General features: G+C 40.4%; 1 protein-coding gene across 2 annotated transcripts; it reads right to left on the reverse strand.

Annotated features, from left to right (window-relative positions):
- Positions 1-7,754: 7,754 nt before the first annotated feature.
- On the reverse strand, positions 7,755-16,407 carry LOC115014032 (somatostatin-like receptor F_48D10.1). 2 transcript variants are annotated; one of them, XM_029440669.1, is made up of 8 exons: positions 16,271-16,407; positions 16,049-16,124; positions 14,989-15,672; positions 14,056-14,196; positions 13,597-13,869; positions 12,270-12,416; positions 10,270-10,506; positions 7,755-10,099 (listed from the first exon to the last, which is right to left on the reverse strand). In XM_029440669.1, the coding sequence occupies exons 3-7, from the start codon at positions 15,568-15,570 to the stop codon at positions 10,291-10,293; spliced, it is 1,359 nt and encodes a 452-aa protein (XP_029296529.1). In that variant the 5' UTR covers positions 15,571-15,672; positions 16,049-16,124; positions 16,271-16,407; the 3' UTR covers positions 7,755-10,099; positions 10,270-10,290. The 2 variants fall into 2 exon arrangements, with proteins under 2 accessions (XP_029296529.1, XP_029296519.1); XM_029440659.1 differs by having other exon boundaries at positions 7,755-10,506.
- Between the last annotated feature and the right edge of the window lie 8,419 nt (positions 16,408-24,826).

Genomic DNA, 24,826 nt, shown 5'->3' on the forward strand with positions numbered 1-24,826 from the left:
CTTATGTCACAGTTTGTGGGTTGAATGGCACTCCAGACACCCAAATGTTTGTGCGCAAGCATGAAAAGAGAGTTTTTCAAAAAATGTCCCCTTTAAAACTTTGTGATTTGGGAACAAATTTTAGTATTTTGCAGGGCGTCTTTAAACAGAGTGTTGTAGGTTTATGTAGGTTATTTCAATGATGGCATAAATATGGTTTCAACATTAATCTGCAGCTTAGTAAATAGTATTTTTTGCACATACTTGTTTTTACACATATTTCTTGCACATACTTGTATTTGTGCTGTACGGATGTAACACACATAACTGCTAATATATTCAAATAGAGTCAGCAGATACACAAACACAGGGTGCTGCTGCAGACAGAAATCAGTTTCTTGCTGTCAGCAGGCAGAAAGGAGAGATGGATGTAATACTGAGACAGACTTGAGTCATTTATAAAAAAAAGATCTCCAGACGTAAATGCTTTTGTTTTTGTCTGACATTGCTGGCTCTCACGGGTCGGGATTATATTGCAGTTTGACGTGTACAACAAATGGAAGTAGTTGCTTTTGCTGTCTTTTCACTGTGTTTTGCACCATGTCCCCGCCGTAATGTGCTGTGAGTAGATATCATAGCCGGATTGAGGACATCTGTAATGAGGATCTATTTGTGTCCTAAATGAGAAAGAAGAACTTTCTGATCCGAGTAATTCGGAGCTTGTGACGCTGTGGAAAAGGTATGAAAGGGCTGAATCAAGAGCAGCTGAATCATCATCACAATGTTTTCTTGGTACAAAGAACAAAGAGAAGTTCTACGAAAAAGAAGTAAGAAAAAAAAGAAGGATTTTAAGCACTATAGTTAAGGACAATACGATCACACACAAAAGATATGCGAGCTGAAGCAATGACTATGATTCTTAAATTCAAGGTCATTACATCACATGAACAGTGTTTGTAGCTTCTTTTGATCAAATAACCTCAATTTTAGGAGAAAGGAAGTAAAATAAGCAAATTTGCTTATGTCTGTTCACCTCGTATAAACATTTCAAATTAAAGCTGACAGTCAGTGCCTTAACTTCAAAGCCAATATTTTCAAATAAACAACTATTTTAGACTCTTTTAGACTTTAGAGTTTATTAAGTACCTTTGTGTGGACAGAAGAAATAGTTGTTTGTTCTACCAGTGTCTTTTCAGCAGTGTTAGTAGGTCTGCCATTAATGCAAGTCATAAAGTCATAATTACAAGAACATTTCTGAGAAATATCCTTTGTATCTTGTTTATTTTTATCTCATACTTTTGAGAAAAGAAAAACACTACAATGGAAAGAAAAGTGCAACCTGCAATCACAGAATTATTTTGAACCTAATCCTGGTTTGAGTTTATTTTCAGTACATATTTTAGAATCATCCGCATAACAAAATAAATTAAGAGATAACTTTTATACATGATATTATCCACAATCCAACAGGCATCCTGTCTTTATTATATTCCACCTATCTAATCATTTTAGTGTGAAAAGGGTGTGACGGTAGTGTAGGTCCCTGCTGCAGGTGTGTGTGTGTGTGGCTGTTTGGGAAAGAGAGGGAAACAAATGTCAAAAATGCACTTCCCCTGTAGTCTTTAATATTCACATTCAGATATTTTGACATGGTTGAATTGACGGCAGGACACGATATACATGCAATGAAAGGAAGGAAGAGGAAAGGAGCAACAGCTTCATGCTGAGTGCAGTCAAGAGGGCTGAGAAGAGCAGGGAGGAGATGAGAGAGGACCAGCAGAGTGCTAAGAGGCGAGAGAAAGAGAGAAGCTGGTGCTGTGGAGCTGCAATAAATGCAGACCGCCGACGGCGTGGCCTTTCAAATTTTAACATCCCTGCTCCTCATTTCATTCCCTGGTGGACCTCGCTGTCCGACCCAAAAGTCTCATAATCTCGCCGGGGGGTCTGCAGCCTTTTAAAGGACATGATTCTGCCTGAAAACACACACACACACACACACACACACACACACACACACACACACACACACACACACACACACACACACACACACACACACAGGATTTCTGCTGAGGCTTCAGGTCGACTCTATGCTCCTCCAGACAGCAAAGACTGCTCTAATTATATAAGAATTCAAAATGACTATGGTGATTAACACTGAAATCACTGTGTAATGATAATGAGTATCACAATGTCACACTGCTCTCTTTACCTGCTTCTTTGCATTTCTCCCTCTCCTCTGGCTCTCTGTGCACTCACTGTTCGTCACCGGAGTCTTCAACAAGCTGCTCGCTTGACAGCTGTGAGTACTAACAATAGCCATGTTCTTTGTACTTACGCTCATACGCTCATATTGATTGTTTTTGGGGAATGGCGTTGGAGGGAGGACTGAATAAAACCACTTCTTAAAAAGCCTAGTCTTAGTCTTGATCCAGAGGTTTTAGCCAACTATAGACCGATATCTAACCTTCCCTTTCTCGCTAAGATCCTTGAGAAAGCAGTTGCAAAACAGTTATGTGATTTTTTACATAATAATAGTTTATTTGAGGTTTTTCAATCTGGATTTAGAGTTCATCATAGCACAGAGACGGCACTGGTGAAAGTTAACAATGTCCTTCTATTGGCATCAGACAAAGGACTTGTCTCTGTTCTTGTCTTGTTAGACCTCAGTGCTGCTTTCGACACTGTTGATCAGGACATTCTACGACAGTGACTGGAACATTGTGTTGGCATAAAAGGAATCGCACTAAGCTGGTTCAAGTCCTATTTATCTGAGCGATCTCAATTTGTTTTTGGTTCTGTACTTGGACCGATTCTATTCACCTTATATATGCTTCCTTTGGGCAATATTATAAGGAACCACTTTATAAACTTTCATTGCTATGAGGATGATACCCAATTATATCATCAATTAAACCAGATGAAATCAATCAATTAGCTAAACTTCAAGCATGCCTTAAGGACATAAAAACTTGAATGTCTAGCAACCTTTTGATGTTAAACACAGACAAAATCTGAAGTTATTATACTTGGCCCTAAACGCCTCCGAAACGCATTTTCTAATGACATAGAAGCTCTGGATGGCATTAACTTGGCCTCCAGCACCACTGTAAGGAATCTTGGCGTCATCTTTGATCAAGGATCTGTCTTTTAACTCCCACATAAAATAAATCTCAAGGACTGCCTTCTTTCATCTACGTAATAAAAATAAGACACATCCTGTCTCAAAATGATGCCGAAAAACTAGTCCATGCATTTGTTACTTCAAGGCTGGATTACTGCAACTCATTGCTATCAGGTTGTCCCAAAAAGTCGCTTAAGACTCTTCAGTTGATCCAAAATGCAGCGGCACGTGTATTGACAAGAACAAGGAAACGGGATCATATTACTCCTGTATTAGCTGCTCTGCACTGGCTCCCAGTAAAACAGAATAGATAAATGTAGTGGAATAAAAAGTAAATTATTTACCACATGAATTGTAGTGGAGTAGAAGTATAAAGTAGCAGGAAACAGAAATACTCTAGTAAAGTACAAGTACTTTAAAAGTGCTACTTTAGTACAGTGAACACTTTCAGATCAGGGACAAAAGTCTGAAACTAAAAGAAATTCGATCTGAAAGTGAAAAAATAATTTTAATCTGAAAACATAAAATCTTCAAAAGAAAATAACTCAAAACTCAAATTAAAAAATATAAAAGCTTTGTAGTTTCACCAATTTTACAACAAGCAAGCTGTAATTGAGATTATTTTCACCTGTCTTCATTTTGACACATTTCACTAATCCACACAATTAGCATTTAAATGAGCGTTCCAGCTACTTTCTGATAATTTATGTGATGTTAGACTAAAGTATATGCATTAACATGACTTGCAGCTCTTGTCCTGTAATTGCTGTATTTTAACACTCCATGTGAGTGAATATTTTGTATGCTGTGCAAAGTGAAAAGCCTTTTCTTTCTGCTAACCGTCACAACGGGATGTTTCACTATGTGAAAGTTACATTTCCCAACAGAGACAAAAAAAACTAAATCTTTTATCGACACAAACAACAAGGGAAAGTATTGCCAGCCACTGCTACACAATAGCGAACATTTAAGAGCAGGCTAAAGACTTTCCTTTTTGATAAAGCTTATAGTTAGGGCTGGCTCAGGTTTGCCTTGAATCAGCCCCTAGTTATGCTGCTATAGGTTTAGACTGCCAGGGGGACACCTCCCTGCTCTCCTCCTTCTCTTCCTCTCTCTCTATCTGTATGCATTTATGTCAATGTATGTTACTAACTCATCATCCGGGGCATCATCCCCGGAGTTTCTGTGTCTCCCATGTGGCAGGTTGCCTCTGATAAAGTTTACGTCAGGATCAGGAATCGTGGCTGCGCCTGCTGCCCTGGTCCTGCTGGACACCGGGAAGCCTTTTTGACCTGTATTCATCCAAACTTTCTCTTTTTCAACACAACATAATTTCTGTCAAATGTTGTATTTGTACTATGTTGTTTATCCTGTACACACAACATCTATTGCACGTCTGTCCGTCCTGGGAGAGGAATCCCTCCTCAGTTGCTCTCCCTGAGGTTTCTTCCATTTTTCCCCCTTTAATTGTGGGGTTTCTTTTAGGAAGTTTTTCCTTGTGCGGTGCGAGGGTCTAAGGACAGAGGGTGTCATATCCTGTACAGTCTGTAAAGCACACTGAGAACAAATGTATAATTTGTGATATTGGGCTATATAAATACATTTGATTTGATTTGATTTGAAGGGACAGGCTGTCAGTGTTGCCAACTTGACGACTTTCTCGATAGATTTAGTGGCTTTTGGAACGAGTGCTGCTAGCTACTTTCATTGGAAAAAAGTTGCCAACATTAGGCTGATTTTGCTTGCTAACTGACAGATAGCAAGCAGTTGTCGCTAACAGGACAGTTCACTTTATTAGATGTGTTTTGTGGGTCTGTTTATACAAGATCTGTCTTTGCAGCATCGTCAAGGCAACTTGCCATTGGTCAGCGATGCACATTTGCGGTCATCACAAAGTAGTAGCTCACCACAAAAATATTTGCGCATGTTTACCTTGTTCCCATGAGCAAATCCACTGATCATAGCAGTGTTATTCATATGAATTGATTTTTCCTCAAAATGTTACTGTTTTAAATGCTGGTGTGACAAGGCCTTACAGTTTTACCCAATTATTTCTGAATCTCATGTACCAAATCCCTAAACCAAGTCTCCAAAATGTCCGAATTTCATCCAAGCACAATTCCTGCTTAACACAGTTTTCAATTCTAAATCACAATATTAGATATTTTTCTTTTTTTGCAAAACACTACACACAGTTATCTACATTAGGCACAACATTCAAAATGTGCTAGTGATTTGCAGACTTTTGCATTTAAATATTTTTTACAAAAAATGTAATGACCGTGGGGACTTCGATACATCCCCAAGTGTGTTTTGATGAAACTGAAATTGATCCGTGTGCTGCCTCACTGATTCTTATTTGACTGAGAACCAATCGATATCTCTGAAACCACTGATCTTGGAAAAACTATAGCTCTCATCAGTGCAGCCGAGCAGTTTCTAAATGACAGAAAACGACAGAAGGGGCTTTACCATTACAGGTCAGAAAGTAAATTACTGACCTGTTATAGATTGACTCTGACTATAGAGGATCTTTACAGACAAACAGAAATGGGGCCACAGGAGAGGGTTGGAACATATTTTGAACTTTTGTCTCCTCTCTTAGTTCCCTTGTGCTGCTCTCTACACACTTGCAGCTCTCTTCAAATTCAATGATTATTCTTTCAGTGGCAGGAGAACAGCCCTGCATGAATCATACGGCCGAGGGAAGAGGTACGTAGATAGCACAGGAAATGGAGAAAGAAAAAGAAAATAGGGTACGAGAAGCTGATCAATGTGAGTTGGAAAATTTGAACTGAGAGAATAAAAAAGAAGAGATGCAATAAGAAACCCTCCCAGATAACGTCGCACAACTGAAAATATAAAAGGATTAGTAAACAAAGAGTTAAAATCTAGGAGCAGAACAAGAACAGTGGCTGCTAAGGGATCGTGAATACTGGCTCTACAGACACTAATGCATGCTCGCACCTGCCTGCCTGTGTTCATCTTTTCTTGTGTGTGTTTACCTCCTGATAATGCCCTTAATGGCTCCTCAGGCTACATTTCACTGAGGACAAATGGACACTGCATCCGTTCTTTTTGTCAGCATGTCTCATATAGATTAGTCCCTCTGCTTTCTTTTATGTTGTCAAAATCCATATGTCCAGACTCTTTATCCTTTACATTTCTCTGCCTCTCTCACACACTCCATCTGTCACTGCATGTCATATTGAACTGTGTATGTGGAGAGGAGGTGCTATTCAGTGTGTGGCCAGGCCTCTCATGCGGTGTGTGCGTGACCATGCATCCATGTGGGGGAGTTTCAGCTTGTTTGTTAGTTTAAAAAAACAAAACAAGATTAAAGTCAAACAAACAGAGCCTACAAAACTCAAAAACAGCGCAGTCCTTGATGGTGTGTCATTATGAGATTACATTGTGATATTTCTTCTTGCCAATTTATTAATATACTGGTATAAATATACCATGCTTTGTGTTAAAAGGTCTGTGGACTTTCTTTTCTCTTTTATTTGAACAGAAAGCTTTTACAGTTTGATGATTATGATTCATCAGTCAGTACTTTATGATATAAATGTAGGAAAGTGTAATTCATTTGATTTGCTCTGGGTTTGAGCGGCATCTGATTGTCGTGGGTGTAACACAATAGTCTCTAAATAGAAAAAAACAAAATAAGTGTTAATTATGTTTATAACCAGCAGCTAGAGGTTATAATAATAATTAGCCTGTATTGCAGCGTGGAAGTAACACAAAAGACCAATCATAGGCTTAGGATTCATGACATTATTTTGTCAAAGAGCAATGTTAGGAGCCAATACACAGACTTTCAAGCCTTTGTAATGATTATGGTAAACTGAAAAACCTGCCTCACCGTAACACATTTGTCAGGAATACTACAAGAGTCTGGCACAAAATAAAAGCACAGCGTCAGATATAACAGGCTGAGGTAATAAATCAAGTGAGAAGTAGGGTCGTTTTCTCATTTTTTACATCACTTTAATAAAAATAATCCTTATTTATGTATTAAATGTGGCCTGAGAAGGCATAGTAGTCCACTGCCTTTGGAGATTCCCAACAAAATGTTTTAAGTCTGGGAAAGTATATTTGATATTATCTCTATTGGGTCGCCTGACTGCCCTCCTGCATTTGTCTCTGGACTATTTCCACCTGAATTAGAGCCGTCAGTTGCAAATGAAGAGGTCACTTTGTGCTCAGCTGCCTGGAAAAGCACTGAGACACCTACAGTTGTGACATTGGTTTAAAAGTCGTTCAACCAGCCATGAAAAAATGGACTCATGCCACCAAGGGGAAAATACAGAGCTTGTTTAAAATATGGGGATAACTTATTTAATGTCTAACCCTAACCCATCTGGTTGATGTTGTGCAGTATAATTGTATAGGTTTATGAATAAAGATTGTTGTCTGCTGCTTGTCTTCCCTTTATTTCTTTGAGCTAAAGAAGTGTACACATGTCTGTGATGTTAGTCTCAGAGGACTAAATAATATAAATCAATCCGTTCATGCAATAATGTATAATTGAATACATCATGCTATTAATAGTGTACATTTTGGCTACATAAGTAATGAAGCAGAGTCAACCTGACATCCAGTCTGTTGTAATTACAAAGACGGGCCATCTCCAAAGACACACACAAGATACACACAGCATTTCTATTTATTCATAAAGTTAAGATGATGGTACAACAAATACCAATCGACACAGCTGACACTGACAAAATATTAGCAAACAACCCACCAACAGTCATGATATTTTAAATCAAATGTTGCTAAATCCTGACAGGTGCTCGGATATTCATGACATCACCTCCTTCTGACTAAGCCCCGCCCACTTCCAAACAGTGAGAAGAGAACAGAGAAAATAATATACAGAAAAACTAAAATTGCTCAATTAAAATAACCAAAGATGTTGTAACACTGGCAGAAAATCTGGTCTGTATGTAGGACCCAATCGATCATTGTAAACTGATAAAAAAAAAGAAGATTTTTTAGGTCCTTAGAACAAAGATTTAGATGTATTTCCCACCACATAAGAGTTTAATTGAGTTTGGTGTGTGTGTGTGTGTGTGTGTGTGTGTGTGTGTGTGTGTGTGTGTGTGTAAAATACAGACATATCAGGTCCAGAAGTTCAGAAATGTCTGGTTTTTGATCACATAATTGTATTCCAAAGAAACCCAACATACATACAGCATCTGAACAACTATATATCATTTTGTTATAATATACATCATATGTTCTTTGTATTTACTGCTTGCTGAAAAACATCCATCATTTAGATTTTCTGAACTCATTCTCAGTCCTGGTGCTATAATCTCATCCATTAATGTGAACATTATTTGATTCTCGTCAGCTTTTATCGAATAACACAATGTTGTGTTTATACATAGATTGACTGTGTGGTGATATGTTATATAGACCAGAAATACTTTAGGTGTCCTAACACACAATAATACTAGCTGACTGTGTTTTTGTGCTACAATGTCCACTCACCACCGGCAGAGGCGTGGCACAAAGCAGGAACATGGTTGCTATGGTTACCTGCATTGCCAAATTGTATGATTTTAAAGGGCACCTTCCAGCCAATCAGAAGTCCTCTCCCATCTGTCCCAGAATCAACACAGGATCTTTCATAATAAAAGCTTAAGGGTGGACAAGTTTGCAATATAAGCATTTCAAAGGCTCCACCAGCTGTGCTGCCAGTCCGATCATAAATAGCCACTTTACAGTATATGTTTATATAATCTATTGTACAGTAAACAAGGCGCTGAGCAAAGCATGGTCACACAATAACAGTAGCAACAATATATTTTGATTTAAACCCTAGATTTACCAGCATCACATGTTCTGCAGAGAGAAGGCATGTATTTATATATGCAAAACAGCCACAAATGCACTCACACGTACATGACACGCAAATACCAAAAGACAGGAATTAGGAGGTAAACAGTATATACATAGAGGTAAGAGGTTTGTGTTCAATGCTGGCTACGTGTTTACAAAAAAACACTAAGCAGGGATAGAGTCACATTTGCTGTGACCGAGAAGCTGATAAACAGCAAGCAAGCCATTTTCTGAAAATACAAACAGAATACAAAAACGATTAGCGTAGACTTTTTCCACAAAGCTGTACAGATGTCATCACAATGTCCCCTTTTTTATTACCCAATCTATTTATTTTAATTCATACATGTCATTCCTATGGTCTAATTTAATACTAAACATGAACAACTCTCTCCCAAATCCAAAACCTGAGTGCTAAAACTCAAATGTGTGATGTCATCAAGTGTAGAGTCTGGAACTGCTCCACAGACAATGACGTGTGAAAGATATTATAGATGACACTCAGAGCAACCAGGGGAATAATCTCAGTATATGGATAAATGTTCTGTTTCAGGGCTGAGAACACTACAATAGAAAAAAGCTCATTTGGGTCTCACATTTATTGTCTATGGAGCCGCTCCAGACTTTATACCTGATGACATCACATCTTTGAGACTCTGGTTTCTGGCTTTGAGAGAGAGAGGAGCTCAACAAATATGGAAATAACATATTTGAATTCATTAAATTAAGGTGGTGTTCCCCTTTAAGTGAAGAGAACAGAAGTGAGTAGGAGCTGGAAATGGAAATGGTTGTACTATAATACAGAAATAACATGACACTGAATTTGTGCTTTTTGCTGTCTGGCTGTTTAATTCAAGCTTAAGATTTGTATCTTAAAATACCTTTTATCTTCTTAGTCTAAATCACAACGTGTGGTTGTAAAAGAGAACCCTGTAATGCCCGGTTTACCTAAATAAACATCTTAAATACCTGCAGGAAGTCTTCTCCACTGGCTGTATATATACGTCCTAAATGGCAATTTTTGGTCCTGAAAAGTAAATACGTTCTTACATGTTGTGTGTCCAGTGAGTGGGAGAAGGTGAAAATGTTCCTGTGTCTGCGATGATTGATGAGAGCAGCTGAAAAGGCACTTGTGTCAGATGGCTGGATGGAAAGAAAAAAGAGGCTGGGTGACTCTACAGGTAGAGATACACATGAAGACATGACAAATATTCATGAGGTTTCTTCACTGAAATGGACCGTGAATGTTGCAATACATTTAAAATGAGTGTGTTGCAAACTAATCCTGGAAATGGGTTTTCACATTACAACACCTGATGTTCACAGATCATTGGCTACTGTTCCTGCAGAGCTATGGAGGTGGAGGAGGAGGGCGTAGTCAGGGCAGTGACGGTGGGAAGTTCAGCCAGGGTTACGATGGAGGTTACCGTGGTAGTGGCGGGTCCGATACCTGGGCAAGTGGAGGGAGGTTGAGGTTGACGTGTCGGGGTAGAGCGGTGCAGGCCAGCTGCTGTGTGGGAGGTAGGTGAGCCTGGAGGGTGAGGAGAGATCTTCAGAGAGAGGAAGATTTGAGTCGTGGAGGAAGAGAAAAAAGGAATGAGACAGAAGGAGGATAAAAACAATGAGGGGTGGCAGTAAGAAACAGGGAAACAGAAAGAGAAGTTCATTCTGGATGAGTCTACATTAGGTTTAAAGCAGAGGTTTCGGTCCAGTACCAGGTCTTAGAATATTTGCTACCAGGCTGCAATTAACCAATATAATTCTGCAGAAAAAGGTGAGTAATAACAAGCCAATTATAAGCTTTTATTTGCAATAATTAATTTGAACTTGGCGCAGCCTTTGCTGCATTTTCCCTTATTACTCCCCGTCATTATTCAAACAAAGATTCTAATTCATGTGTGTGCAGGGTAAGTCATCATCACCACCTTTCAGCATTTAGCAGCAGCAAAAAGCAACCACAATGAAATGCTGTGAAAATAAAGTTCAAATTAGACTCCTTCTGATTTTCATGACATATATCCCCATTCATTATAATATAGAATATATTTAACAAATAAGTATGATATATATTGTTTCACACACATGAGGGCAGGAAACGGTGCAGCATGTAATACGGCATCATTTTATCTCATTGTAATTACACAGCTTTGTTGAATACTCGATTTTGATTTTGATTGGTCAATTACGGCATTCTTTGGTCTGTTGTTTCTGAAAAGCCGACCTTTGCTGAGGATGCCGTACTGATCATAGACTCTGGTAGAGGTAAAGAAATCATTTTAAAATCTATATTTTGTGTTAAATTATTGAATTTTTTGTAAGAAGTGCTGGACATTATTTGATTTTCATTGCATTTGAGGTCACATGAAGACGAAGAAATATGACATAAAGTAGTGTTAAAGTTATGTTGGGGTCTTTGGTTAGTCTGAGGTGTTGTGAAGGCTGTAAATGTTACTGTATAATACATGCACTTCTTCTAATCTAGATAACGTGTTAGTAAACTACGATTGAAAATACAAATCTGCTTAGTGTCTTGGTCCTACTCTCAAATTTCAGATGTATCGCTTATCAGGATGTCCCATTTTACATATCTTCATTTTGTCTCATGATTGTACTTGTATTTGAACTGTTTAGTGAATAAACTGAACTGAAGTTACACTCCGAGAATAATCAGAGATCCGTAGCCTACATCCATAATTGAGCTATTAGACTCATGAACATATACCGTATACTCTATGTACTCTTATACTCTGTGACATTGTGGGGGAAGATGTCGTTTTAAATCACCTTTGGGAAAGTCTCATCAGAGCCACTCTACTAATGCGGTCTCCTACAAATCATTTAATTAGACACGCTCCAGAGAGTCAAAGCTTTTTGCTTTCCTAACTGCCCTCCTCTTTCTGACACACACACACACACTTGCATGTTGATTCATTTGGAAGTGGTAGACTGCCAAACCTGATGCATCACACTAATTGGTGATGAGTGTTTGTGTGTGTGTCTACGTATGTGCCTGCGATCGTGCGTGTACGTGTGCGTGCGTTTGTGTTTTGTGTGCATTATTGAAGGATGTGGTTCAAGCCAAGCCAAATAAAGTCAGTGCTGCGCTAACAACCCTGTCTCTTACAATTAGGCCGCTGGGAGAAAATAATAACAATAATAACTTGCTGGCACTACTGGCATATTTTTTCTATTATTACATTCTATCTGACATTTTCTTTCTTTCTGTCCTTGAATTCCCATTGTTTTTTGTTCATTGTTCATTCCGTGCCTACACACACACACACAACAACACACACACAGACACTAACGCTACCTGGCTGGTCTGGGGATTGTGGTAGTCCTGGTTACGATAGGAGAAAAGGACGCAGTCGTGTGCTGTGGTTTTCTCAGTGCGCGGGGCTCTGGGGTCGCCATCGTCCACACCGTTGGCCTTGCATCTTATACTCCTCACACACAACACCTGCAGGGCCACAACAACAATTACCTGTAGAGACTACATCAGAAATCTCCAGGAACAACAACAGCCATTGTGTTGAAGCTCAGTTGACCATATGGATAAGAAAAGGCAGCAGCATTTGACAAACCTTTCATATTGTTCTAAGGACATACGTTTTGGTCTTTAGAACAATTTGATAATTCTGGTAAAAAATACTGCGTAGTCTGAGATGCTTTCAGCCCATTCATCTCAGTGTCAGATATGTTGGGGTAAATCACAGCGCATTGCTGTCATTCTTGATACTACCACCAGACAGTGCCAAAGTAAAGATTTCACAAATACTGCACATAATGGCTGTAAGGAAAGCTAAAATAAGAAGCTTGTGGGTAGCTGTGTTGACAGAGAATAAACTACACAGCAGGATGATTAAGCAAGTATGTCGAGCTACCCAACCCCACCATGTATACCGGTCGAGTGAGTGATGAACAAAATAACAACCTGTAAATTAAATTAAGGATCTTGATTAATGTTGCTAATACTCCATGGGTTTGCCTTTTAAAATGGTTTGTGCTATGAATACCATATTTCAACAATTAAAACCCAGTACTCCACTAATAATGGAGATGTGAAAATCACCACTAAACATGGTTCTGAAAATAGTTCACAATAAAAGCCCAAGTGTTAACAATTTCAAACGGAAACAGGAAGTGTTGAGTTAAAAATAATTATTTATATTTGATATTTTTTTTTTATAGATATAGAAATTGAAACTGCTGGTATGTCGATATGACTAGCAAAAATAAACATTTATGTCTATTTTTGCTGTGAGACGCTTACATCACGTGGAAAAAAGAGGCGAGCCTCCGAATCTCGAGCTGCAGCCGAGCCCGAGCTGTATGTCTGCTTTAACCTGTTAACATGTTCTCCTAAAGGAAACATAGGAGGCACACACACTGCTGAGGTAAACAGCTGGGCCCGGGCATAACACTTACAAATAAGTCAAGAAAACTACCCTAAAACCTTCTTATACGGAACCAGGCTACTTGTTTACCCCTGAGCTCAGTCTTCATGCTAAGCTAAATGGCTGCTGGCTTTACAGTGATATTGATTTTCTCCTCTAATTCTCAGCAAGAAAGCAAATAAGCAAATTTCCCAAAATGTCAAACTACTTCTTTAAACTTCACCCAAAGGAAATTCAACCTACTTTTCTGAAGCTCTGTCTGAAGTTGTCTGACAGGAAGCCGTAGAGCACCGGATTGGCACAGGAGTTGGCGTAGGACAGGATGACAGCGAAGAAGTAGATGCCGGCAGTGGCGCTGGACTCTGGGATGATGACCACCAGATTGACCATGTTGATGATGAAGAACGGCAGCCAGCAAAATACAAACACCACCACGATCACCACCACCATCCGTGTCACCTTGCGCTCGGAACGCCGACGCTTGGTGAAGCCCGCCCGCGCCCCGGATGACTTTATCTGCACCATAACGATGAAGAGGATGAATATGATAGTGATAATGATGAAAATGAAAATGAGGGATATTACATATAAACATATTACAGTATAAATTTAAACATTGAGCTTTTTCAATCAGCCTTATACACACACACACACACACACACACACACACACACACACACACACACACACACACACACACACCTTGATAACGATAAGTAGGTAGCAGAGGCAAATGATGAGCAGTGGTCCAAAGAAACCCACTGTGGCAGTGTAGAGGATGAAGGCTGTTGACCACACGTTCTTTGGCTCTGGCCAGTTCATGTTGCAGGAGTTAAATGTGTCCTAAAAGGAGATTAAATCACCTGAGTAAAATTTATAAAAAATTCAGTCATCAGTCAGAAAGTGAGGTAAATATAGGAGGTACACATTGGACTATGAGACCCAAGGATAAGTGTGAAACTACAACGCTTATGAATAATGCGGGAAGGGATATTCGGAGAAATGCAAAGGACATGATCTGCTTTTGTGGAGTTCAAATAAATACATTTTGCATTGTGGAATACATTTCCAGACATTACTGCGTCGACTAACAGTAAACTGTGGAACCAGCAGGTACATTTGTAACTTGTTCTGTTGTAATCAAACCAATGGCTTGTAATAATTTGTGGCTTATACCTAACATAGAAATAAATATGGCTATTTAAATAATTGCCTTGTTAATGTCTATTTGAGAATAAACTAAAAGGATGAACCCACTGTGCTTGGTAACCCTAAATGAGCCAACCAACTGAATACCCCTTTCCGCTCGCCCCTCCCGTTCCAAGTGTGTCGGAGAACAACAGTGGCCTTCAGGTAACACAAAAATGTGAAAGGCCTCTCTGCAGTGTTTGGTTTGTCTGTTCTGGGCTACATGGCGGACTCTGTGGAAGAGGACCTGCTCCCTATGTAGATATGAAGGGCTCATTCTGAGATAACAAAAACTATTCTTAGTTTCTGCTGATTATACACTAATGAAAATGTAGTTATCAATATTATATTCCATTTCTGCTAATAGATCCCCTGAATATTACACACTGGTCCTTTATTTGAAGCTAAATAGAAAGGGCAGCGACCATGCAGGGCGTGAGTTTATACCTGAACATCAGAGAAGATGACAACAGGCAGGACCACCACAAAGGACACGGCCCACACGGCTGCGCTCACCACCTTGGCCACGCGGGGGTGTCTCCACTTGGTGCTGCGGATTGGATGAACCACAGCCAGGTAACGGTCGATGGACATGACCGTCAGGCAGAAAATAGACGTGAACTGGTTCATGGAGTCTGCCGTCATGACTAAACGGCACAGGAAGGAGCCGAACGGCCAATAGGAGAGCACGTTCTGCGTGGTGAGGAAGGGGAGCCCGATGATGTAGAGTTCATCGGCCACCGCCAGGTTCAGGATGTAGATGTTGGTGACTGTCTTCATTTTGGCATAGCGCAGCACCACGTAGATGGCCAGAGTGTTGCCAGTCAGACCCACCATGAAGACTGTGAGGTAGATGAGTGCCGTCATTAGAGTGCTGCTGCCCTGGAAGGGGACACTTTGAGTGGACAGGTTGGAGGAGATGTTGAAGAGGCGGGGGTATGAAAGAAGGAAAGGCGAGGGAGTGGCTGCAGAGGAGGAGTTGAGGTCTGGTGCAAAGGGAAACCAGTCGCTCTGGTCAGGCGGCTCCATTGTAGGTTTCAGAGAGGAAGATGGTGCAGATGTAGACTTGTTTCCTCCTGTTTTCACTGGTTTAGAAGAAAGTCTTCACTTCTGCCATGTTTGTTTCCATGCCTTAATCAATAGACAGATCACACATCTCTGTTAGAGCCTTTAAAAAGCAGCTGAAAACTTATTTAAACCGGTTTAGTGTTTGCAATGTTGTGTGTTTTTAATATCTGTTGTCTATTTCTGTTCTGTTGATGCACTTTGTGATCTTGTTATATGAAAGATGTTATATTAAATTAACTGTATTTTTTTACTAGGTGTCAGAAAAAGTGGTTTGACCTGTCTGATCTATAATCCAGTAGGTCTCAAATGTAAGTGTGCGTTTGTGCGCCCAAGAGAAAGTAGGTGACTCATAGTACATACGTGCTAAGAACTGGTACGCTTGTGTGTCATGAATTCCTATGTGAAATATGGAGTAGGAGTAGTATCCGTAATTACGCACCAGTATTTGCGTTCATCCGCTGTGTTGCGCGTCAAGCGGTAGTATCGCTGGGAACAGTCCCACGGCTTCGTAAACTCTATAAAAATAATAATAATATAATAATATAAAAACTGTGTATGTAGGTTAAGTATATAGTGCCCAATGCAAAGCTAAATTTGTATATCACGCATACACTACATCAATGATCTATTCCCCCAGAGATCAAGACGAAATCATGCTTACTTTGGTTTAGCAGCGAAAAGGTCTTTGCGAGATCAAATCAAACCCCTCATTGTCAGTTCAGTCTTCTGATTCTCCAATAATATCGATGGATAGCTCGTTCGCTGTCCGTGGTGCTGAGCTGCAGCTCCACGCTTCTCCTTCGCCCGTCAACTTTCTTTCTACACAGCTCTCTGCTGTTTCTTTGATACGATGTGCTGTGTGTGTGTGTGTGTGAGAGAGAGAGAGAGAGAGAGAGAGAGAGAGAGAGAGAGAGAGAGAGAGAGAGAGAGAGAGAGAGAGAAAGTGAGAGAGAAAGTGAGAGAGGCTGGCATCAGGGAAGAAGAGCAGCTCTGCTGCGTGTGCGTCATGACTCTTATGGCACCTGTCTCTCAGTTTTCTGCTTCAGCACCAGTGGTGGAATTTAACTTTAGTACATTGTACTTTATATATATTTTTTTGTACTTAATTTCTTTATTGTTATATTTTTACTACATTACATCTCTTCATGATGCTGGCCACCTCTGGTAAAATTGCCTAGATCCTTACTGAAAAGATAACGCTGTTCCTACCCTGTTAGTATCATGGCCTATCTCAAGACTGTGACTTAGGCAATAAAATAAATGGCCTAAGTCACATTGTCTTGTGACGTAGGACATTTTACAAGCTTTACAAGATGGTGGCTGCTTCAAGAAGAAAGAAAAACTACGAGATAAATGAAGTTATTTCCATGGTTCAGGGCTCGTCCCCTATTTGTAAGTGATAATGTTTACTGTAATATAGGCTAGTCTATAAATGTTGTGTAGTTATTTAGTGTTTTACTTTCATAGTTTTATTTTATAGTTTAATTATGAAGCCTCCCAGTGGGTTACAGACACTAAATAGCTCCTGTAGCTCCATGAAGCATGAACACATTTCCATCTGGGACAAAAAAGACTAATTAAAAAACTAATCTAATCTTTCAAAAAGTAACAGTTACTTTACAATTACTGCATAATTATAAAAAGTAATTAGCTACTAGGAAAAGTAACTTTTGCGTTTGTCGGCTTCACCCACTATTAGTTTGTTTAGATTTGGTTTTACCTTGTCAGTAATTCTCTTATCATTTCAGATCCTGGTTCATCCTCACTGCCTGCAATCAACTTAGTCCCCTCACCTGGTTTCCACAGCCCATCCCTTCACCTGCTTCTCATTCCCTCATTAGTTCTCTCAGAGGATATATACCAGTTCTCTCCCACTTGTTCCCTGCCAGATTGTCTTGTGTTTTCCTGCCAAGCTCTCCAGCGATCATCTAGTTTACCTGTTTTCCTGACCTACCCGTTTTGACCCTGCTGCCTGTTTCTGGACTCCGATTCTTCTGCCTGCTCCTTAGTGGATTTGTTTGCCTTTTGGACTGATTTACCGGTATTTGACCCTGCCTGGATTACTGAGAAAACTGAACTATATTGTATTCTGCCTGTCTGTGTCGTGCTTTTGGGTTCAGGTTTGTCGGTTCCAGCAAACCTTGCATCTGTATTCATTCCGCGGAAGGAGCAGTGTGACGTTTAGGTTTCATTCGAGCATGGAAATATTAGTAAGGTCAAATATGATGCACATGTGATCCAGAAAGATGAAGCGAGGCAAGAGAAATCCTGCAACAAGGATTCTGCGAACAATGAGAAGTCCGTTTGGACAATGGACTTGCAAGCCGTGCTGATGTGTCCAAAAACCCAAGCCAGCTGCCTGTATTACGAAACGAAACTGCAGGTCCATAACTTTACCCTCTTCGACTTGAAATCAAAGGAAGGGTACTGCTATATTTGGTCAGAGGGCGACCTCAGTAGCAAGGTATTAGCACACCTTCAATATTGCCATTTTTGGAGGTGTGATCAAAGACCATCCAGAAATCAAGGAGATAGTAGTGTGGAGCGATGGTTGCGGTTATCAGAACCGCAATGCAAATGTGGAAAATGCATTTTCTGAGCTTGCCAGGAAATATGGCGTACTTATAACACAGAAGCAGCTTGTTGCAGGTCACACACAAATTGAGGGTGACGGCATCATTAAATGCAAAATGATAACGGATATCATTACTCCGACAGACGACATGATCATACTCCAGACTGCAAGAATCAGACCATCACACGACCACGTGAAGGTGGTCAAGCATAATGAATTCCTGAAATGGAATGGCTCTTACTTCTTGAGCATCAGAGCAGGCAAACAAGCTGAAGATCTGACTGTCCATCATTTGCAGGCTCTTCAGTTTAGCAGTGATGGTAAGGTCCATTACAAGGTATCCTTCTCGGCGAACTCTGCGTGGGATGCACTGCCACAGAGGTTACAGGTGCCAAATAAGCTGCTGGCATGGATCAGAATATTTCCACACGCTCTGCCAATCAAGGAGAGGAAGTCCCAGGACCTTCAGTCCATGAAACATGTCATGCCCGTCGAGTGTCAGCAGTTCTTCCACAATTTGGAACATAATTAGGCATCAATCAAGATGACTGAGAATGAAGGGGAGAAATAGTTTTAAATGGAAATAGGTCAGTTACAATTAAAAAAAAAAAAACCCAGCAAAGAAGAGCTGGAGGGAGACATGGGGCGAGGCCCAAACCTCCTCAGTGTTTGATTTACCTGCCATTTGTTTGATTTAGCTAAGAGTGATTTAAGTTGTAACTTTTGAGTTTGCTTTGTTGAATTAAAGGGCCATCCACGGTCTCTGTGTGCTCCGCTAGCATTTTAAACTGTTTGTGGCGGACCCTTCCCCATGGTCTGTCACAGTAGTGGGGATAAAAGGAGTGCACTGTTTTGCCTAAGTCACTTTCTCCAGAAGTTATCAGGCCTAAATCACAACGCCATGTTCTTAAATTGGCCTAAGTAATTTAATTCTCTTATGTTACATAATTGACAGACAGTGTTATTTGTATGTCAATAGTCATATATTGTCATAACGTTTTTGTGTGAAATGATAAATAAATGATATAGTCTATACTTGGTTCAGTTTTTTCTGTTTCCTGAACATTTTTAAAATGTGACATAGGCCATTAGTTTACATTTACGATATTGTACTTTATTTTTTATTCCACTACGATTATCTGACCGCTTTATTTTGCAGGTTAAAATGTTGCATCATCGTATAAATTATGATTCAGCGGTTTACATTAAGCCCCTAAGCAGTCTTTAAAGTAGGTACAATATGCTCAGCCAAAGGTGAGTTAAAGATGCTCTTTGACGTTTCTTGTAAAGAAACAAAAAAGTTATGTTTATATTCATGCACAAGCTTGAACGCACACAAGGACGATACAATCAACAACGGGGACCCACGCATAAAAACATTGGTCCATAGCGTTACCGGTGGTCACAAGCTCCACAGGGTACCTTTTAATAAACGTATGCTTACAGCATGCCTGTGAACACAAGGTAAATGTTTGTCAGAGAACATATCATCAGAAGTAAACGACAGCTGATCCATTTCAAACACACACAATAAATCCAGCTGCTCGTAAATCCAGGCCACAAAGGCTGCTTCTGTGCAATATTGCTCAAGTCAGACATTTCTCTGTACAGGGTTGACATACACATTTCAACCAATCAATTCCTTGTTTGCTGTTCATACTAACTGCCTACCTACCTGTTTATGAAATGTTCTGTTTAAAGATAGATCTCATAACTTTATAAATCTATAGACAAAGATAGTAAAATAAAAACCTAAATGTGTATTTTGGATGTTTTCTTCCCACTAGTCTGAAAGAAGACTATTGACCCGTGAAAAAATTATTTATTTTTTTGCCTGTAGTGTCTCCCCTTAAAATATAAACGAAGAACCAAAAAGTAATCAAGAGTCCAAGCTGTGAATGTTGCTAATAAAGGTTTAGGTTCTGTCGAGTGTTGTATCAAGTGTATTAACTGTTTGCAATGGTCATGGTCATCATGACTTTCCACTTCAAGTGAGAACAAAAGCAATCCTGCAGCATGGTAAGCGCTCATAAGCACCACTATGGTTTGTTGTCACACATGGTCAAGTGGAAATCTGTTCAGCCAAACCATAAGATTTCCACTGCCACAATCTAAAACTATACATCTGCACAGTAGGATAAAGAAGAGCACATGTAATGTAACATGTTTCTAATGGTTCCTTCTGTGTGTTTTTTTCCTGTGTCCACATGTGAGCATGTGAAGCAATTGATGATGAAGTTGCAGTTCAGAGCTAAGTTAGAGTTAACCGTCCTGCTGGTGTGACTTAGATTTTAGTAATATGATTTTTCCAATACAACCACGCATCCAGTCCTGGAAACACAGCTTTCCAAACACAGACACTGGTGGATGTATATCTTTTGTATTTTTTGAAAGGTAAAGAACTCAAACAAACTGTTACGTAATGCAAGTCCTTTAAAGTTCACATTTAAAGTTGCATTCCATAAATGCTTTTTAAAAGGTTTTCTTCCTGTCACATTATTCATTTGTTTTAATAATGAAAGCATGCATGTCTGTTTAAGTGCATCTCTAAATGTCAGTCATTTCAAAATGTTTGACAAACAGACTGTACCTGTGACTCTCTCTCTTCCCACTCACACACACAATCGATGAGAAGAGTAGCAGCAGACATTTGCATATACATGATGCTCAAACGCTTCATTCATCCTTGACTTCCACTGCTTTGTAGGCTCCCATGTTACTGTTTTGTGTCCTTACTTCTCTGCAGGGAACATGGTTGCATAAAGAGGGTCCTGCCCCCCCACTACCACACACACACACACACACACACACACACACACACACACACACACACACACACACACACAGTGTTTAGTTAATATCTGAGTGTCAGGTGGGTAAAAGAGGGGAAGGTCTATGCCCATCTCCACAACATTCCCCTGGAGTGTAGCGATCACAGAGCCCGAGGGTTGACCTTATCGGCCTGTCAAAGGACATTATTGTCCTGTGGGCAGTGTGTCTGTGAGAGACATATAAAAAAAAGTAGGCAAACATGGCTGCCCAGAGAAAAAAAAGAGAATGGAAATTGTCAGTTGGAACACAGAAGGCGAGCAGCTTTATACTCTTCTGCTCGAAACATAAACATAGAAGATAAATGTTATAAATGGTACATCTTACATACGTTCCAACTGCGTAGTATATGAATTTTATGGACGTGAGAGTTTTCTGAGTGTGTGATGTGAGCTTACTGCACGTACTCAACCTCCCCAAAAGTCATTTAAATTTGCCTTAAACTAATACCGGAACATATTTAATTTAAGGAAATTTACATTTGTGATAAAAACACACAACATTATTGATCGATAATATGATGCATTTAATTGGATTACTTCAGTGTGAACAGTCTGTTGGTAATGGCATACTTAACCGTTAATTTAGTAGGCAGTAGGCATACTAATCAGTACATACTGATTAAGTGTGTTGTATGCAGTATTGTGGTATTTAGTTCAATAGTATGAGATTTTGAATGCAGCCATCGTGTGGGACATAACCCCTCATGAACTGTCTGCCTGAATATTACTGCTATTTAGGTAGACAGGTCATTAAAAAAAGAAAAAAAAACAGCAACAAGCAAGTTGAGAAAACTGTAGAAGCAGAAACAAAATAGAACATGCTCATTAAAACACGGCACAGGGTGAAGAGTAGTACAGAGAGAGGGTTAGGGCTGGTGTCACTAACATAATTCTGTTTCTCTTGCTTGCTCTCTTTCCTTCTTTCATAAAAAAATAAACCAAGAAAAACACTGGTGAAGTAATTGCCCTCTCTCATGCCTCACCAAACCAAGCCTTGATCAGATTGATAATATTTCTACATTGTATTTTGAGTCACACTTTGGATCCAGTTGCAGTTTTATTATTAAATTAACACATTTAGGTGACTGTGCAGAGGTGTGTGCTCCCTGAGTGCTTTCTGGCCGACTCTATTTATTTGATATTTCTCATGGCTGGGCTTGAGTGGCTTGTGCTCTTTACTTAATTGGATCCAAAGTGGAGTTATCGCCTCAGATTGAAGGTAAAGCACCAACCTGTGGTCATTTCCCCTGGTGGAGAACACTGCTGCCTGATCTAACAGGGAATGAGTTAAATCCGTTTTCTTTTCTGTATGTCAAATCAAATTTATTTATATAGCCCAATATCACAAATTATACATTTGTCTCAGTGGGCTTTACAGACTGTACAGCATACGACACCCTCTGTCCTTAGACCCTCGCATCGCACAAGGAAAAAGGGAGCAAAAGGGATCCGATCCGGTCCAATCTGCGGGGAGGCAAGGCAGCAACTGTCCTGGGAAACATCCTTCAAGGTCTGGTTCAGCAGGTAATCTGGCGTATTTATAGGGGAGTGGAGTCTGCAACTGGCGAATGAGATTGCTGATTTTAGCTGGGTTCAGGTGTGTCAATTAGCAACGCGTCTGTGTGTCTTTGTTATGACAGTTCATGGAAAAGGTTAAAGGCAGCATGCAAATATTTATACACAACAAGAGTTCATCGCCATGATAGCGCACAACAACATTATAAAAAGGGTTAACCATATATCACACTGTCTTAAAAGATGGCTTTATGACACTCCTCCCCCCTTTAACAGTTGTCGTCCCGACAATCTTACCATCCATACCTGTCTGGTAGGGGGTGGGGTGGAGTCTCTGTGCCCAACTGGGGCATTTTGTGGAGAGAGTTGCCGTTTGATCTCTTCTGTAAGAATTTCTTTAAGAATAGACAGTTGGTCTTTCATTTCTTTCCTGAGCTCAGTTCTCACTGTGTCTCTCCATTCTTCCAGGCTAGATGATGCCATGGCCGGTCGTGGCTGTGGCACTGGAACACGTGATGCACAGGCAGACTCTATCTTTGGTTCAGTTTCCAAAGCTCTGACTTCACTAGACACCTCACGGAAGGACATTGTAGGATTTCTACGCACCTGTCGTTGAAGTTCCTGTTGTACCATATCGGGCCTCAAACCAAGGGCAAGCTGGTCTCGGATAGTCATCTTGTCATGGGCTGAGCCAGCTGGTTCACCTTCTTTCCATTTGTGGAATATTTCACGGAGCCGAAGAAGGAAAGAAGCAGCAGTTTCCTCTTCCTGTTGGTAGCATTTGAAACACTGTGCCCGAAGCTGAGCTACTGGGGTTACACGTCCATACAGTCTTTTTAACTCCTGCAGAATGGCTTTGCTACTTGAGAGTTTGGTGGGGTCAAGAAGCCACGTCTCTCTTTTTGCATTACCCTTGAGTGCCCCAAAAATAAAATACATTTTCTGCTCCTCATTTAACCCTTGTGCCGTCAGCATTGCCTGAACCTGCCCATGCCCATGCCATTCAGAAAAACACATTTGACCTTTGTCACCATTAAACTTTGGGATCCATAGAACACCCTTAAACCAAGGCATCACCATTGCATTTACCACAGGCTGGCTTGCAATAGTATTTCCCAGCCTGCCCCCATTTTCTGGTGACACACTGGGGCTTACAACTTCTTATTCATCATCTGCCATTCTGCACTGTATGGTGTGGAAAGGGAATCCTGCCGACAACGCCACTAATGTAACGGACTAGAATAGCCTGCTAACATCAAATTTATCTAAAAGGTTCGGATTCCCAGCCACACCAACACAGCGAGAATGACACCAAGAAACGTATAAAGTGATTTACTTTTATTGCAACATTACTTTAAAACACCTCGTTAATAAATAGTTAAAATAATGTTCAATGTGTCAAGCAATAGTTCAGGCAAAGGTTTAAAAATACCAAAAGTCCAGTCCTGTTAATTTGGAACAACCGCTCCACATTTTCCCTTGCGCCAGGGAAAAGGCGTGCTTCAGCGGGACTGTCGATAGAGTGCGGCGAGGAGCAAGAGGGATCCGATCCGGTCCTACCTGCAGGGAGGCAAGGCAGCAACTGTCCTGGGAAACATCCTCCCGTCAGTGCGCGGCGAGGAGCAAAAGGGATCTGATCCGGTCCGATCTGCGGGGAGGCAAGGAAGCAACTGTCCTGGGAAACATCCTCCCGTCAGTGCGCGGCGAGGAGCAAAAGGGATCCGATCTGGTCTGATCTGCAGGGAGGCAAGGCAGCAACTGTCCTGGGAAACATCCTTCAAGGTCTGGTTCACCAGACGAGGAGTAGCTGGGGAGGATCAGTGCGCGGCGAGGGAAACATCCTGTAAGGTCCGGTTCAGCAGGTAATCTGACGTATTTATAGGGGAGTGGAGTCGGCAACTGGCGAATGAGATCGCTGATTTTAGCTGGGTTCAGGTGTGTCAATTAGCAACGCGTCTGTGTGTCTTTGTTATGACAGTTCGTGGAAAAGGTTAAAGGAAGCATGTAAATATTTATACACAACAAGAGTTCATCGCCATGATAGCGCACAACAACATTAAAATCACAACAATATATATAACATGCAACAGTCATAAAAAGGGTTAACCATACATCACACTGTCTTAAAAGATGGCTTTATGGCACTAGCAACTGAGGGATCCCTCTCCCAGGACGGACAGACGTGCAATAGATGTCGTGTGTACAGGATAAACAACATAGTACAAATACAACATTTGACAGAAATTATTAAGTTTGGATGAGTCCAGAAAAATGTCAAAAAGGCTTCCCGGTGTCC

This window comes from Cottoperca gobio, chromosome 1 (genome assembly GCF_900634415.1).
Source record: "Cottoperca gobio chromosome 1, fCotGob3.1, whole genome shotgun sequence".
NCBI lineage: Eukaryota > Metazoa > Chordata > Actinopteri > Perciformes > Bovichtidae > Cottoperca > Cottoperca gobio.